The 16,769-nt window shown below is 41.8% G+C and overlaps 1 protein-coding gene across 16 annotated transcripts in view; it reads right to left on the minus strand.

The window, feature by feature from the left end:
• Nucleotides 1-16,769, minus strand: part of UBE2F (ubiquitin conjugating enzyme E2 F (putative)) — an 85,513-nt gene that overhangs the window by 34,572 nt on the left and 34,172 nt on the right. For 13 of the 16 annotated variants that reach the window (XR_003256962.1, XR_003256950.1, XR_003256949.1 and 10 more), the window contains one exon: nt 12,034-12,091. The exons of the other annotated variants lie outside the window; for them this stretch is intronic. Coding sequence is in view for 7 of the 13 variants with exons in the window: in XM_026087220.1 (XP_025943005.1) it covers nt 12,034-12,091 (58 nt within the window). In the remaining 6 variants the exon portion in view is untranslated. The remainder of the gene's footprint in view (nt 1-12,033; nt 12,092-16,769) is intronic. 16 annotated transcript variants of the gene reach the window in all.

Below are 16,769 nucleotides of genomic sequence, written 5' to 3' on the forward strand. Positions count from 1 at the left end.
TAAGCACTTTCCTCAACRCTTAATTATTTTCCTGCCTAACTAAAAGGATTTGCAAGCCACCAAAGAACAGTTATGGATAGATTTATCAGTTCAAAACCACTAAACTTCAGTTTTCTCTTAACGTAATAAAGCATTCTCCTTGGCTATGCTTATCAAAATCCTTGAAAGCAGACAAGTTAACCTTACAAATGAGAGTTTTTAAAGATTATCTTCAAACATCAGAGCGGGGCAGGTGTTGCATCATCCACAACTTTATGCTGTTCCGCTCCCAGTGACAAGGGAGGGCAGCACGGCCAGCTCAGGACAGACCCCGTGGAAAAGGCGGCAGAATTGCCCAATCGCTGTAACCGGCTCCTGATCCAGTGGTGCCCAGGTGGACCTTCTCCCCATCCCAAATATCATATCCGGCTAAAGAGCCAGAGTCCCCGTGTGCTGCAGCGCCTGGTTAAACCCTCAGCGTTCAAGCGAAAGGGGGTTTAATGAAGGAAACCCGCCCCGTTACATGGCACCGCAGCCGTTTTGAGCTCGAGCATGGTGAAGTCAACACAAGCAAGTCAGAAGATCAACAGACTGTTATAAACAAACCTTTGTAATAGCCCCTTTTCATTCGTGGGTCTTTTTCTTTTGAATTGGAGTGAAAAGTTACGTTAAACCCCTGGCCACGGATTTATTTAGCGCCTGCCAAAGGAGGAGAAAAATCTGCCATTGCAGCAGTGTTTCAAGTTCGAGAGCAGCGAAACAAAATACGAAACAGCCTTCGAAATAGCCTCTCCTGAGACTAGAGGCTCTCAAAGCATTGCGTTTACGGGACGTCCTAATTCAGTTAGGCACCAAAGCCTCCACAAGTGGCWGTTCTCACCGCTTTGCAACAGCGATGCCGCTGAAACCACATCACTGATGAGTGTTTAGCTATGCTTTCRGAGGTCTGAAAATATAACCGCTCAGCATTTCTTTTGATGAGAGAGTAAACATGCAGACTGCAAATTAAGATTTTCCTTTTACAGTCAAAGTATATTTAATACATTAATTTAAGGGGGAGGAAAGCCAGACAAAAGCTGCTAATGAGCTTCCAATCAAACAAACTTCTTTGGAGATTTAAGGGGCATTTCTGATCTAGCAGACTAACTAAACTAAAGCTCGCTGCTAAAGCACGTTAAAAATGCAAACAATTTAACCTGTTCAGATCAATGGAAGGAGAAGCAGTCATCTAGACAAACAGATGTCTCAGGCGACTTCTGAAAAACTGAAGTAGCGACTGCAATAAAACAAATGCCCTGCTTCGTACATCGCGCTTTGGAAAAGGACTTCAAACTGCACCTGAAAACTCAGCTTACTGCAAGTGGGAGCTCTGCACAGCATGGGTGGCTCTTGAGGGCAGCTCTCTCCTACCTGTCAAAGGACCAGCCTGACATGGTTTTCCAGTCCCATCCACTGTCTGCCTTCTCTTACTAACACACGCAGCTTCTTTTTGTATTCATCGTAGCCTAGAAAATCAAGTGTTCTTCATCCCACCCGGACCCAAACGCTCCAGCTTGCCCCGTCAGACTTCTTTCTGCCTCCTCGACATGCCTCTGCAAACATCTCCATTTTCTTCCCTGTTGACTCAGCTGTTTGCAACCACTACTATAAAAAAACTTAYCACTCATTCATGATGTTGAAAAACATGTTTTCACACCAGAGATGGTATACATTTTTTTTTTTAGCTTACTAACTAGGGATAATCAGCATTATATAAAGAAGACACAAAGAGAAAGAACAAAGAAATATCTTTAGTTTGCAGGCTGCTTCTCTGCTAAACAATCTTCTCCAAATAAAATGTTCTTTGGTAACGTTTCCTCTCCTTGCCCCACTGCTCTCAGATMATGCATATAACATTGCTAAAGTATYTTGCAAAAATCCTGTGGCAGGTGAAGCACCATCTGCACCTAGAATAAGGGGATGAGGAGAACATCATCCTCAAACAAGCAGGATGGCCATCTTAATGCTCACGTGCCTGGAATCTCCTAGCTCCTGCTTCCCACCCAAATATAAGGACAGTGACTTAGAGGACTTTRGGTAGCGGAAACGTCATGCACTGCTCCAGTTAGAAATACACACACGCACACCAAAAAAAAAAAAGAGGAAGSCTGAAAACAATTTATTCTGTGCTCAAATATACTGGAGGGAAGAAAATGGGAACAATTCTAGTCTGTTCCTCTCCCAAGCAAGAGAGTTGTGAAGTGCCAAGTATGCAGGAGCACCYGTCTAAAATCTCTTACTTTTGTTACTGACTCCTTGACATTTGTCCCCCAGGTTACTTCAGAACAAGCAGATAATCTCGTATAAACTGTTCCCAGGAGAATTCTGCAATAGCTTCGTAATGAACTGCACCGCAATGATCATGAACACCAAAGCGAGAGCCCTGCGGAGACTAGTCAGCTGAACGGATTAAACTCGACGCAAACTACATATTCAGGAATCAACAATTTGGGGAAAACACGCATGATTTAATCACTTACTGATGTACTGCACTGCTCTACTGAATCATTCTTTAAAAACATGCTGGCAATAACAGTTATTGTATTAAAATCAAAGATTTAGCTTTGCCAGAAGCCACTACAGAGAGAAAGAGAAAATTTTGCACATCTTTTATGAAGCAAAGGTTATTACAGGACACTGATTCGTATAAGCATTTTCATTGGTCTTGGCATGAACAGAAGGGAAAATCAATCCCTCCAAAACTGATAAAGYAGACTTATAAAATCAAAATACAACAAAATGTACTCCTGCAGAAAAACTTTCTAAAGCTTATTATAAGAAAACTATAATAACATTAGATCTACACAGAAGACCATTTTCAGTTTCTTATAACTTCCCTTTACCAAATACTGGGTCTGAAGGTTTTTGTCTGCTGCTTATTAATTTTTTTGAGGTGGAGAAGAAAGGGAAAGCAATAGAAGCAATAACAATGGATGTTTTAACCACTTTTGAGAGCAAGGATATTGGGAAAAAAAGAGAGTTTTGCACTGCACTTTTCTCTGAYCTCCTTTACAGGCTTTAGAGAAGGAGACTTGAACCTTTGAAAGGTACAGTCGTCATGGTAAAATTGTGCCTTTTGCAATAGCCACAAATACCCACCTGAACTGCAATCATGAAGGATGTTCAGAAACAACTTGGACTGGAACAACTAAAACTCCTTTGCAATTGGGTTTTCGCTGCACGCGCGCAGGCCTTCCACAGTCGCCAGCGCCCATTAATCACGCAGCTCCCTGCAGGGCCACGGGCAGCGGTCCAGCCCTGCACAGCGGGGGCAAAAGCAAGTTTCCTTGTGCAAACCGCTCTGCTTCACGCATTGGGACAGTTGGTGAGTCAGTGTTGTCCTTCCAAGCAGCAGTGCAATCTTGAAGCGAAACCCCCACCTGGTCCCACTTTCTGTGCATTGGCTCAGTTCACACAGCAGTTCTGGTGTGTGTGAAATAAACTTTCAGATAAAATTAGACCAGAAGTTCCCTATTTATCTCCCTTTTCCAGCTGCTTCCCTAGAACTATCTTCTGCAATGCTGAAATCCCCTGCAGTCTCCCAGAAAATATAACAAGGTACAACGTGGGCCCTGAGGGAGCAACGCTATTTGCAACGCTGTGCTGCAAGAAGGTCCAAGCTTCTCCAGCACCAGAAGCACCTGGTGGCAGTATCAGGCTGCGGCTGATCTCGTGATTGCCATGAAGCACAAGAGGATCAGAGAACAACATCACGCTAAAAGAAGGAGGTGCTCCATGCTCTCAAGCCTCCAGACAACTACACTTTGGGAAGGGTTTGACACCCCCCCCCCCCCTTACAGAGGACTTGCACACAACGAAGCTTGTTGCTCACTGGGATATCCATGTCCTGGCATCATGCAGGAGAATCAGGAGAAGAGCATGCCCTGGGCATACTCCTCCTTGGATCCTGCAGAAAACTCCTCCAAGGACACATTCAGGGGCACCCTGTCAGCCTGCTCCTCATCCCAGCTAGCATCAGCAACCCCTGCACTGCTCCCACTTTTGTCTCCGCAAGCACACCACATTTCTGTATGTGGCTTCAGGGCGGGTAGGGAGCAAGAAAAGCTTTTGGCAGAATTAGGGTAGAAAGATCTGCAAGGATATACATGCAGAAAGATACGTGCATTTATCTTTCTACCCTAATTCTACCAAAAGGTAGAATGGTCACTGCTAGGGCTGTAGAAGCAATTCCTCCTGGCCCCGAACCACAAGAGAAAACTTTTGAAAGAAACTCACTGTGTCAGAGTGCCTGCCTGCACGAGTCCCTCGTTCAGTCCCAGCTAACCAGCAAGCTGGGTACGCAGTGTGCCATGACAGCAGAGCCCTGCTAGGCTTTTGCAAGCCACCACCCGTCTCTTCTCCTCCTCCAACTCAGCAGGTTGTGGGTTGATGACTTGGGCAGCAGCACCACGCATGGCAACACTGTGGATCCTGCTCCGGTCGCATGGACAAGAACCAGGTATAGGTTTGAAGGAGCTCTGCTTATTTGCAACACAGAAGAGTTTGCAGCTGAGAACAAGGCAGGCGGCCTACAGCCAGGGGGTCAAGAAGGGAAGGAGCTAAAGAAGTGTGTCACATTAACACACTATGGGCTCTAACGGGACCTGGAGTCCATAGCCTGCAGACTCGCTACCCACAATGAGACGGAGATGCAGACAAGCTTTTATTTCAGCAGAAATTCCTGAGCACCATTTGCTTGGTTGGTCACAAACTCACAACTGTGACAGCCCTTTCAGGAAAGAAAGTATAGTCTAAACACTTGCACTGCCATCCTTCTGTTTAGCTGCAGGTGTTTCTGCCTGCCAGAAGCAAGAGCCTTTCCCTAAAGCTATCTGCCTTCGTAGCATGTGTTTTATTTTGTTACTCATTTTGTTGAGGAGCAGGGGAAAAAAGCAAAGATGCTGCTGGCAGCAGGAGATGCGCTACGTGGTGCTAAGAGCCTTCATCACATGAGCATGCAGAGTTAGACCTTTAAATGCACTTAGTCACTGAAGAGGACAAGCTGGGGGACCTCTGATGGCAAGAAGTGATGCAAAGTGCACAGGGCACAGTCCTCCTCTGAACAGGGTTCCAGCCAGAAGCCCACACATAAAACCTCTAGTTGGCACAGGCAGAGAGACAAGGGCTCCTGAAAAGCTATTCTGCAGGTCTTGCTCCTCAGAGAAAAGGAAACCCCAGTGCCTGGGTGTCAGGTCCTTCAAGGGCATCCTTCTGGAATAGCTGTTGCAGCCCCAGAATTAAGTCCGCCCCTCTCCCCTTCCCAGCGCGGTGCTGAGTGCTGCTCTGAGGGGGGAGACAGGCTTGGTGGGAGGCACCAGTCTCACCTGCAAACAGCACAAGCAGAAATAAGGCCTGTGGAAGAAGTCTTACAAGGGCAATGGTGCAGGAAGCATGGATGCACTACCAGCACCCATGAGAGAAGAAAAATGAAGAACAGCACAGTGCTTCTCCAAGCTGAGAACGCAATGATTTGAGACAGATATTCTCTGGAAAGCTCCAAAACACAGGGACACTGGATTAAATATAACCTGGAATAAACCATATACAGCAGAGATGGGCTTCAACCTCCTAACCCATCGCAATTGCTGGGATTCCCTGCTAACGTAGACATAGCTCATCTCCTTCGTCCTCCCTACTGGTTTCTGGACAGTTTGGTGGAGGAAGTGGCCCGAAACCAACATCAACCTGACTCAGTTCTTGTATGGCATCAAAGGCGGCACTTGAAAGCACACCACCTGGAAAAACACACACACAAAAAAAACCCAAAACACAAACAAAAAACACACCAAAAAGCAATCCTCTGCTTAACACAGTATTTGAAACTCGCCTGCAGTACAAAACTACCCACACAGGGGTTAATTTGTTTCTCCTCACTGCTCAGTGGCTCTGTACTGGTCAGCACCAGGCGCTGAAGGAGGTAGAGACCTTGACAGGGTTCCTCCCTTTAAGGTTGCACATATGATTTTAAGTGCTTTGTTTTATAACCTTCACAACTGTGACTGAGAGGTTCACGGAAATTGGATACGAGGTCCATGTTAGATCAAGAATCTCCCTGCTAAGCTCTGCTCGACTCTCCAGCATTTTCTCCTCCAGCACAGTAGGAGCCTTCACGCTCTTTGTCGCAACTGGGAAGCCTCTTGCTTTTAATGAAGCACTTTCTCCKCCTTATTTTCCCAGTATGGGGGATAAACATAATCCACCTAGGAAGGCAGCTTTTACTAGCATGTGCTTTAACTTTTCTACATACAGGGTAAGTAGGAAGACCCATTACAAAATGGCATTTGAGTAACTCGAGGGCAGAATACGAGTCAGTATTGATCCTGATGCTATTGCAACGGGCACCGTTCCCCAYGACGCTGCCGAGATAGAAAGAGTGCCGGCAGCAAGAATTAATTGAATTGCAGGAAACATACAGGTTTACTCTTTCTCTCTTCCTCATCTTGAGGGCAGTGACAGTTATTGTCTGTTCAAAGTAATCTTCTACACTAATCGCATACAATTTTGACAGCAGACCACCTATTTTCATTAGGACAATGAGAAGCACTCTGCTTATACTGAAGCTTTTGAAATTTAGCTTTCTGCTTAAACGCTGAAGTGAAAGGTAACTGAAGAAATGAAGTCGAGACCCTCCGATTTATTTGTCCAAGTAATTACAGCTTGACAGCTGCATGATTTCAAATACTGTAATTTTACTGCCTGAAGACAACAGCAGAACTGATGCAACAAACAGGGCATATTTTCCCATTCAGTATTAAATGCTAATTAAATAAGTAAGCTTCTTATGGATAAACTTTAAACAGCAATCAGTTTACAGTAAAAGAAACTTAATCCCTTTCAGATTAGATTATCTAGTAATGCAAGCAGGTATTTCTTAACCTACTACCTGGAGTTATGGGAAAGGAATTCCTGAAAAAAAATCATTAGTTTCCTATAGGTGGGTCTAAAAACTACCTGCACATCTGGATTTTGAGACCCCCTTGATGATGCCCATACCTGCTCCAGTCTCTCTGGCTGGCAGTAAGATGAACATGACAAAAATGAGCTCTAAGATATCTTAAGGAAGAACAGAAAGGCATTTACACCTAGCCAGTAAATGAAGTCCTAGAGAAAGCAGTGACTCCAATTATATGCAACCCACTATGGCCCCATCAGAACAGGCTTACAAAAATGACCAAATATTCCTTGTGAACATCCACTACTTTTTTTTTTTTTTAATACTGCTTTTAATGTTACTACATTCAGCCCTCCAGGGCTAGAGTTGCACAGACATGCTTTGATTACCATTACAGTTCATTAATCAGTCACTGACCAACTTCCAGCTGTAGTTCGTTGCAGATGACAACTGCAGAAGAAACCACTTGACTTCTGGAACCAGTTAGGCAATCACAAAACATAGATCCATTTCTTTATTTTTTAAAAATCAATCACCTGGGATAATGTTATAGCTAAGTCAAAATAAGCATTTGAGAGAAAGCTGGTGAGTAGTAGGGAGACCTATCTTATGCAGGCAGATGCTACTCATTGTGAACGAGGTACAAGGAAGCACGTGTTGATGAATAACAGGAGCTAYGGAAGCTCTTTTGAGTTCTAAATTGGAACTACTGAGGGGAAAAAAACAGGATATCAGAGCAGTAACAGTGTTTTTATTTCTTATAGGTACTTAAAAAGCTGGTGTGATTCTCTGAGATTCTGTATCTTCAGTGAAATAAAAATCTGAGAATAGCATGGAATTAAAACCACCTATTTGCTCTCCACCTGGAAGATGTCAGTTTTGACCATGAGACTAAAAAGCAGGAGAAAAGCAAGCTATTCAGGCAGTCTGCGCAAATGCCTAAAATAACATCAGCAGTCCTCAACTTTGATTGCTCTGATTCAGAGAGCAAAGAAGCATGCAATAAGATGATGTAGAAAAAAAAGGAGACAAAAAGTAAACGAACTCTTGCTGCTTATTTAGAACTAGCTGTAAAGAAGTGCAAGATCACACTGAAAGATCAGTTAAAGTATTTCATCAGTTTTTACACAATGCACAGTCTGTGGCAACACCTGTTACTGGGATTATCTAAGAATTTAGGATTCAGGAGTGTTTCTATGGATAAAGAAAACATTCACAATTGTATCAACTGTGATAAAAAAGTGTGTGTGTATGTGTATATATATATATATTTTTTTTTCCCTTTAAAACATTAACCAATCTTTTTCAGGGTTAAACCCAACTTTCTGTATAAGCAGATTAAAAAATATATATATTACAGTAACTCAGAGATAGCATATTCTTCAGTATCTAGTAGTGGTTCACAGACTGCATTTCACAGCGGCCCATGGAAAGCACTAACAGATAAGAGGGAGTAAATTGTAAGAAGAGGTAATGCTCGGCAATTAGTAACAAAGAATTCAATCATGGATGAGAAGACATTGAGTGCAATAAAACACTAGAAAACTGAACTCAGCTTTTTAAACAATTCTCTAGGCTGTCAGAACACATTTTATCAGAGGAGAACTGTTACAGAGTGTCTAGGAGAAGTTTAAACTTTCTTTAAAAAAAGGCATAATTTAAATGCCTCTGCAAATTGCTATCCATTTTCTAGTAAAGCAAATGTTAAAAATGTCATAGCAGTTTATTTTGAAGGATTTTCATTTAAGATCTCTGCTGCCACCGCAAGGATACAGAAGATGAGACACGATCTTGGCTGTTGCTTCTAAAACTTAAGCTTTCTAAAAGACTAAGTACTTACCCTACAAATGCATACAATGGCAGAAAACCTAGAGTAAAGCTGATTTGTGTGGGGTTTTTTTAATCCATTTGAACAGTTTTATTAATGCGCTCAGGATGGCTACGTTGGTAAGGACTACCAATTTTTGTCATGGGCATCCAACATACCACCGTTCTGAAATGAAATATTCTAGCGATATTTAAGAGTGTTTTACTGGACAAATTTGGTACTGCTCCTCCACAAAACCAGGCTGCTTTCCTATTACCAGTCAATGGGTGCAATATAAAACACTGATTTCAAAGTCCATCACTGGACAAGGCTGGACATCAGCCATAGTGCTACTGCGCAAGTCCACACCTTTGCCAACTTGTGGAAAGGACCTTCTTCTCCAAACTGTAGCGTTAAGCATTTGAAACAAAATTCAGGAAAGCTGGATTGGTGGATGCAAAGCGGAGTGTTAAGAGATAAGCGTAATTTGTATTGCAGGGCCCTAGTTTCCTAGAGCTTACCCTTACACACTGTAATTCTATGTTACACAGTTAATACATACTAATTACAGAATATAATTAATGAACACTGACAAATAGCTTGACTGTGTGGCTTTAYTGTAGATAAGTCAAAACAATTCCATATGTTCCAGCTCAAAATTGTACGCAGCCTGGAGTCTAAGCACTTGGACACTAACCAAACTTCAACAAAACCCCTAYGGAGGTATGCATGAAGCTTTACGGATGACATTCGGCTGAAGAACTGAAATAAGGTCTGGTACAGAGACTGCCAGGAATTCGGCTCTGACAGGGACCCACCCTCCCAATTTTTATTAATACTTATTTCAAAGAGCGCATTTGGAATGAGGGATCAGATCTACAAAGAACAGACTTGCTGCAGATGATATTTCGTTGCTAGTTGCTATCTGCTTACATTTTGTATCCAAAGCAAAAACATTGTTCTGGGAATAGGGCTTGTAGCTTTTCAACATCCCCAACGGCTGTTTCTGCCTGACTTTTTCAAAGCTACTTTTGTACTGGAGGATCAGTGTATTCACTATGTTCCTACAAAGACTTAGCTTCGAGATCAGGACCAAAAAGCCATCCCTTCTTTTTGGTTATGACATGCCAAACCCAAAAGTGACAACATGACAAGTCAGAAAACACTCACTGAAACTGCATATTTAGAATGGACTCTCTGAAAACAAAAAATAAAGAATATAAAACTTTAAAGATCTTTTTCTATGCTATAAAATGTGATCTTGTGATTGTGCTGCTTCCGTGCCCAAAGGGAGCAACAAAACCTGTTGAACAGATTTTTTTTAATTTAGTATCTCTTGTTCTAGTCTCTTGCTAAATGTTTCATTTCAACACTTATAGTCAAAATATTCTTCTCTTCTTGCTTTAACTTATAAAAGGAAAAAACACCCTAAACTGGTTCCAAAAATTCAATAATTTGAGTCTCCTGGCAGGGGAGATTCGAGGATGCTTGCTCTATAAAACTAATCACGCACAATTAGTTGTCTGATGCAAGACTAAAAGGGAACAGAAGATTAATACACGTCTCCCATCAGCAAGGACAGAAGTTAAGTACATATACTGTCAACAGTTTTTCCACCCAAACTCTCCTGTCTTGTCAACTGAACAGTCCACGAGACTCAAATGCCTTAGAGGCACAATAAACTTAACCCAAGAGTCAAGGACTTGGGAAATTATCTTATAAATGGCCCATTTATGGAATATGCAGCACCTTTAAGTAGCTCCAACACTACAGGCTTGTTCATTCAGATAACTTTGATCACAACTGATAGCTCAGTTTGGTTTGCCACAACCCCAGCAAACTGAGACCAAAATTCTTCAAGCTTAAACTGCAACACAGAGCTCTACCTGGTCATTTAGACAGCTGAGCTGGTTGCCCATTAATGCAACAGAAAACACACAGGCATTATCTAAAGTTTCTTTACAGTGCTAACATGCAGCAATATTTTAATCTCCATGAGAAAGACATCATAAACTGGACTAGCATAGCAGATAAAATTACATGTGCATTCTTTTCAAGTTGTGATTTTGGTGTACTAATTCTCTAAAAGTTGAAGCTTAAGCATTTGTATATCAACAGTATTTTGGGGAATGAAATACAGGCACAGAACCAGTTAACCTAATTACCAAGGCAGTGCCTTGATTCAAGCCAACGTGAAAACAGAATAATACAAGGGGCAAAAACAACCCCCCCCCCAAAAAAAAACCCAACCCACACCAAATACTAGCTGAATAGAAAACAGCATTTATTCCATCATCCACCTATTTCACTTTCCAGAAAAATCAGGCAGATCATGAAGAGATTTCACAGATAAACAATCAGAAGTCAAAGATCTCATCATACTTCCAAAAAGGAAGTATTTGGTAAAACTCGTGCTCGATTTGCTTTTGAAAAGACAGAAACATCTGATATGTATAAATTTTATATACCTAGCTCGTGCTCTTTACCAGGATACCCTGCCTGAATCGGTTCTTAAATGCAAAAAGAGAGACTCTCGCCCAGAGCAACGTATTAATATAAATAAAGCCGACCGCCTTCCGTAAGAAGGCGAGAGCAGTCACAGAGCTGAGATACTCCTCCTTCGCGACCATCTCCGGAGGAGTATTTCATACAGGAACTACAACTCTGAATTTGTTAACGGTGCCCAACTGCCTTAGGACTGACTTCTAAAGTCATTCTGCAACTACAGTGCCAGAGCTGCCATTGACTTCAAAAGGGCCAAAATTTCACTTACATTTTCGTGACTTCGGCAAAGTGACATTCAAGGCAAACGTAAAGGGCAGAGGCGCTTAGTTCCCTATTGGACTTGCTAAACCAGCCAAGAGGGCCCTGCTTGTGCAATGCCTAAACGCAGTTGTGCTGCTCACGACTTTGAACGCTGAGGATGAAAGATTTCAAGGCAGTACCGTACCTGCACCCTGGCTCTATGCTCCATGAGGTGTTTCTCCCAAATGCATCCTGCCCTTTTACTTCTCTAAGCTCCTATACTCCAAAAATAGGATAGACAGCCTATTGCCAGCAATGTGAATTCAACGGAAGTTACAAAGGTCATGGATTAGCGTTTGTCCTGCTACACTAAAACTAGCAAACTGTTTTATAATCAGTTAGCATTGCACTTGTCACTAATACTGCCACCAGCACTGGATGAAAGACACTGTTGAAAGACAAAAACCCCCAATTGTTTCTAATGCAGTTTGCTTTGTCTATCTCTTTGCAAGTCCATAAAAATATTTTAGAGATATCTAGTTTGATGTATGTATCTAAAAGGAAATGGTACCTTTAATGTTCTAGTTGGAGCCCAGCCAGTGCCATCAATTGAATGTTCTCTCAATAAACTGGAAAAAAGACACACATATTATACAGTGCAACTTCTAGTTAAATAAATTTTGTCAGAAATCTTCTCAGAAAACAAAAAAGGTAAGAAGTTATTGCAATGTAAGCATTACAGAACCACTTGCACTATAGCTTGTACTGAGAGATTAAAAAATGCACAGAAAAACTGGTATGCCATCCTAGAACTCTATTCCTCACACAGCATCATTACAGATCTGGATCTGAGCTCAGCTTTGCCAAAAGACAAATTACTTTGATTAAGTGTAACAAGTGTGGCCATGGTCCTCATGAGCCGGCCCCAATACCGAGCTTTGCTTTCCACCTGAGCACACAGGTAGACATGCACTGCGGTTTAGGACATGCTCATCTCTGGTGAGGAGACAGGCCTTGCAGAATATGCTGCATTCCACCACCTTTGGTATATTTCTCTTAAAAAAAAATATTCTGCATGCAAAAGTGGGTTTAAGTCTTACAGACAAACTCAACACCATATATCCCCAACTGGAAATCAAGAAGTCAGCACAAATATTAAAGCATAGATGAAGAGTATGGGTAAGACTGGGTAAGACAGACTGCTTGCAGGAGGAAAGAGTTTCTTACAAGCTGTAAATACATGCTCCTGAATATGAGTATAAACAATTAAGATATGGACTTTCCTATATACCCACACACTGTATAGAGATTTTGTATACTCTGATGCATACCAAGTCCAGTGAAACAGTTAAACCATTTACATGTTGAAAAGCAGGAAAAACTTTGAGGTGTATTCAGTTTGTTAGTCATTCCTGGGCCTTAAAGATCAAAACATTAACAGTTAAGAGAACTGCACTTACTGGAGACCAGAGCATAACTGAGAAGTGAGCAGAAGTCTCACTCACATTTAYGCAAAAAAGTAATAATCAGAATGAAAAATAGTATGAAAACTCCTTTAAACATCATTTCACAAACTTGTCTTCCTCTGTTAAGAGGTTATCTAAAACAGAAAACTCACACAGCAAAGCAGCAAAGCACCAAAATGTATCACCAAAAGCGGCTTCTACTACTGAAATGATAGGGTTAACGTAAAATTGTCTTAAACTACTAGCTTTTGCCCACTTTCAGGATGACATGTATTAATTCTTTTTTAAACTACAAGTGATGACTGAACCATACAGTCTATCCAAGCAATTATTTATTGAATATGCAAGGTTCTTAATTCAAGGAAAAACGGTGACTAGGATTACCCCATATTGTCTGCACAGGGGGTAGGAAGTTAACCTGTAATAAAGTGCTCTATACTTTCTTCAAAACACATTAGCCTGGCAAGATAAATCCATCTGAATTGTGCTGCTAGTCTCATTTCTGTGCCTCTACAAAGACAAAACATGCAACTACCACTAGTGCAGCCCAAAACTAATTTCAAGAACATTAAAGACAGCATTGTGGCTATGGTTTTTGTTCATAGTATGAAAGTAAAAGCAAGAATGATGTGGAACAGGCAAGAGCCAGGATATGGGGGTTTTGAGCAAATAATGGATTATAATTTTAACTTCATTTCAGTACATCTCCTCCTCAAAAGAGGTTTCTACATTAGCTACCAGTACTTCCCTTGGCCTGTTCATACAGTTCACTGGGTGTGCAAGAGCCAGGAATAAGTTAACACAGACCAAAAAAACAAAAATATCCACTGATAGAGCTCAAAGTGCCTGAGCACATCAGCTAAGCCTCATTAACACCCTTCAGGCTTCCCAGAAGCTCCGAGCTCTCTCTAGGCAAATCTCCAGCTAGGGAAGATTGGCAGCCAGGACCCGAGACGAGACACTCGTACACCCCTCAGACAGCTCCGGCAACCAAGCAATGAAGATAGATAAGCATCCTTTTTTCTGCTGTTACTGCTTTACTGCTATAATTCATTTCTAGGCAGCATCCTCTTTCTCCCTTCAGATAGAGATGATCATTATGCCCCTAATCAACACCTTTTCCCTGCACAGGGCGTCTAGAGAAACAGCATCTCGCTTTCTCCCCGGGAATGACCCAGATACACCAGCCAGACTGTCTGGAGGCCAGAGCGGAGGTGATCTGCTCTCAGAGCACCATATGAACAAACAGCAGAGCTGCTTCATCCCAAATGAGCAGAAATAAGCAAAATACTACAACAAGAATTAGAGGATGAATTAGCACCTGCATATCTGTTTAAAGGCCTGTCCTCCAGGGATGCGCTGCCATAGAGGAGCTGAGCTACGAGGAAGTTCTCAAATGGCACAAACCATAGAGTTTTTCTCCCCCACTTAATGCTTCAGGAGGCTTCCTTTGATGAGCTTCCAGATAAGCCACAAAAGCCATCTGTTCTACAAGGGTTTTCAAGACACCTGATGGACAGGAAAACCTGTTTACTTGCACCAAGTGTTCTAAAATTGCCCAGGCTTTGCTATATCATGTAAGTGTCCCAGGAACCTCATCTAGTATTTCGATTAAATAAACATTCAGAAACTTCCCTTGCAATGCTTTAGAATGATTTTGCATCCATAGAGAGACGGGTAAGCCAGTTCTACACCACTGTGGATTGCTGAAGCTAGCGAGTAAAGGCTTTGCTGCGGAAGAAATGACAGGGCCCACAGGAGGGTAAGTGCTATGGTACGAACAGGAGCTTATCAGGCAGGTAACTTGACAAAAAACTGGGGAAGGACATTTAAAGAATATTTCCATTTGCCTTGTCTTGAGTGAGGAACAGACACAAGCCAAACGCATCCTTGGTTGAAGAATGACTGGAACTGACAACCACACCTTCACATCTGGCATTTATATCCCTAAAGAGACCTCACAAGAATGTGATTTCAAATCATTATATCTGAGTTCCTATGGGAAGATGGCAAAATTGCTATTTCTGGATGTATAGTAACCAAAACGGCCACTGACATGACCAGCCAGCTGTTCAGGCATTAGTTTCCAGTTATTCTGTGACTTAAGTCCTGAATAAAGAAAATTTCTTCAAAACCTTTTCTCCTTTAAATACACAGCATCCTAAAGAGACCTTTCAAAAACTTTTACTGAAGTGGGAACTGCATGGCTCTGACAAGTTTAAAACTTCCTGAAACTCAAGCTGATGTGCTTTATAACTTAAGTGACTAAAATTACTGTAAGAGGGAGATCAGTCCCAAAGAAAATCTGCTTTAAAGATCTCGGATGAACACATTTATCAACATAAAATGTCAGTTCCAACAAAACAGTTTTGTCTTCCTTTTGCCAGTATGAAGTATCATTGAAGGCAAGTTTGAGTTAAGAGGCTGTAAATCCTCTTCAGAACCCCTCCACTGGCAGGGGCACTTTCCAGGGCTGCTTCTCTTCCTCCAGCTGCTCACCTCCCTGGTCAGGCTTCTCCCTCTCCACCTTCCTGATCTGGCACCGCCAACACGGCGTGACAACGCTATGCTAAAAGCTTATGCAGATGTAATCAAATCAATAAGGAAAAAACCATCAGGGACACGTGTAACAGATTTTCAAGAAAGCAGTCACCTGGAACATGTAATAAGTTTATCTGCTCTAGGTACCTTGCTGTTTTTCACCCACATGTGCATGCAATGGAGACAATACCCACAAGTATGGTCCAGATCTATTCTGAATAACTGCAACCCATGAAACACAAACAATGCTTCTCCTACCCAAAACAAWTATATCTGATGCAAGTTTAATCATTTGCTATGTTTTAATTCTGGGATGATTATCTATGCAAACTGATATGATACCATAAAGGTGTGTTTAATAAAAGAAAGTTGGAAAAATACTGATCAGGATTTTTTTCTGCTTAAAAAAAGAAAAAAAATACTTGAAGCTATTTTTATATAAAGACTCTTCTAGAAGTTGATTGCAGACACTATATATAGACAGTATTCTCCATTATAATAGGCACAAAGCAATCTAGTTATTTTAGTTTTTCCATCTAAATTGTTAGATACTTTAAAGGTTTAACATGTTAAAGTATCTGACATTCAAATAAAGCTGAGGTTTCAGAGCAGATTCTGAAAAAAACTTCACTTCATAAAGCAGAATTATGATGTTCAAACACTAAGTTCATCTGTCAGAATTAAAACCATTTTAAGACTAGAAGCACAAATGCCCTCAGGAACATGAGGAGGCTTCATTTAGCTTCTGAAGATGCAGCGCTGCAGTCAGAGCTTAAACTTTTACCTACATTTTGGTGTCTAGTATTTCCTGTTGGCCATATCCAAACAGCTCCCTTATTCAGTTCTTTACTTCAGCTTTTTGACTCAAAGCAGCCAAGCTCTCTCCACTAAGCCACAAGGACTTTGGTGGAATTTAAGTAGTAAAGAAGTGATCCTCAAACCAGGGTCCCTACTGTCAAATGAAAAGTTCAACTGCATAAAATGCGATATTTCTAGGAGGCACTCTGAAACGGTGCAGGTCTGGCCTGAGAGCAAGCTTGCTAAGAGCAGCAATACATATCTGCTGAAACAGCCTTTCCATATCACTAGCACGCAAATCCCAATAGTGGTGGCAACCACATTCTTTTAGAAAGCGTTAGCTAGGCAGTCGCAGAAGTTTGGGGGTTTGCAAGCTTTTCCACAGCTTAAAACCTTCGAATCCTCAAAGTCAGGTTAAAGCCTACGGACGCCAGCCCCTGCTGCGGTCTGACAGCTATAGCGCATCAGGTAGGTACTACAGCCTTCCTAGTCTGGTTTCTGT

This window comes from Apteryx rowi, unplaced genomic scaffold, assembly GCF_003343035.1.
Source record: "Apteryx rowi isolate R43461 unplaced genomic scaffold, aptRow1 scaffold_12, whole genome shotgun sequence".
Lineage (NCBI taxonomy): Eukaryota > Metazoa > Chordata > Aves > Apterygiformes > Apterygidae > Apteryx > Apteryx rowi.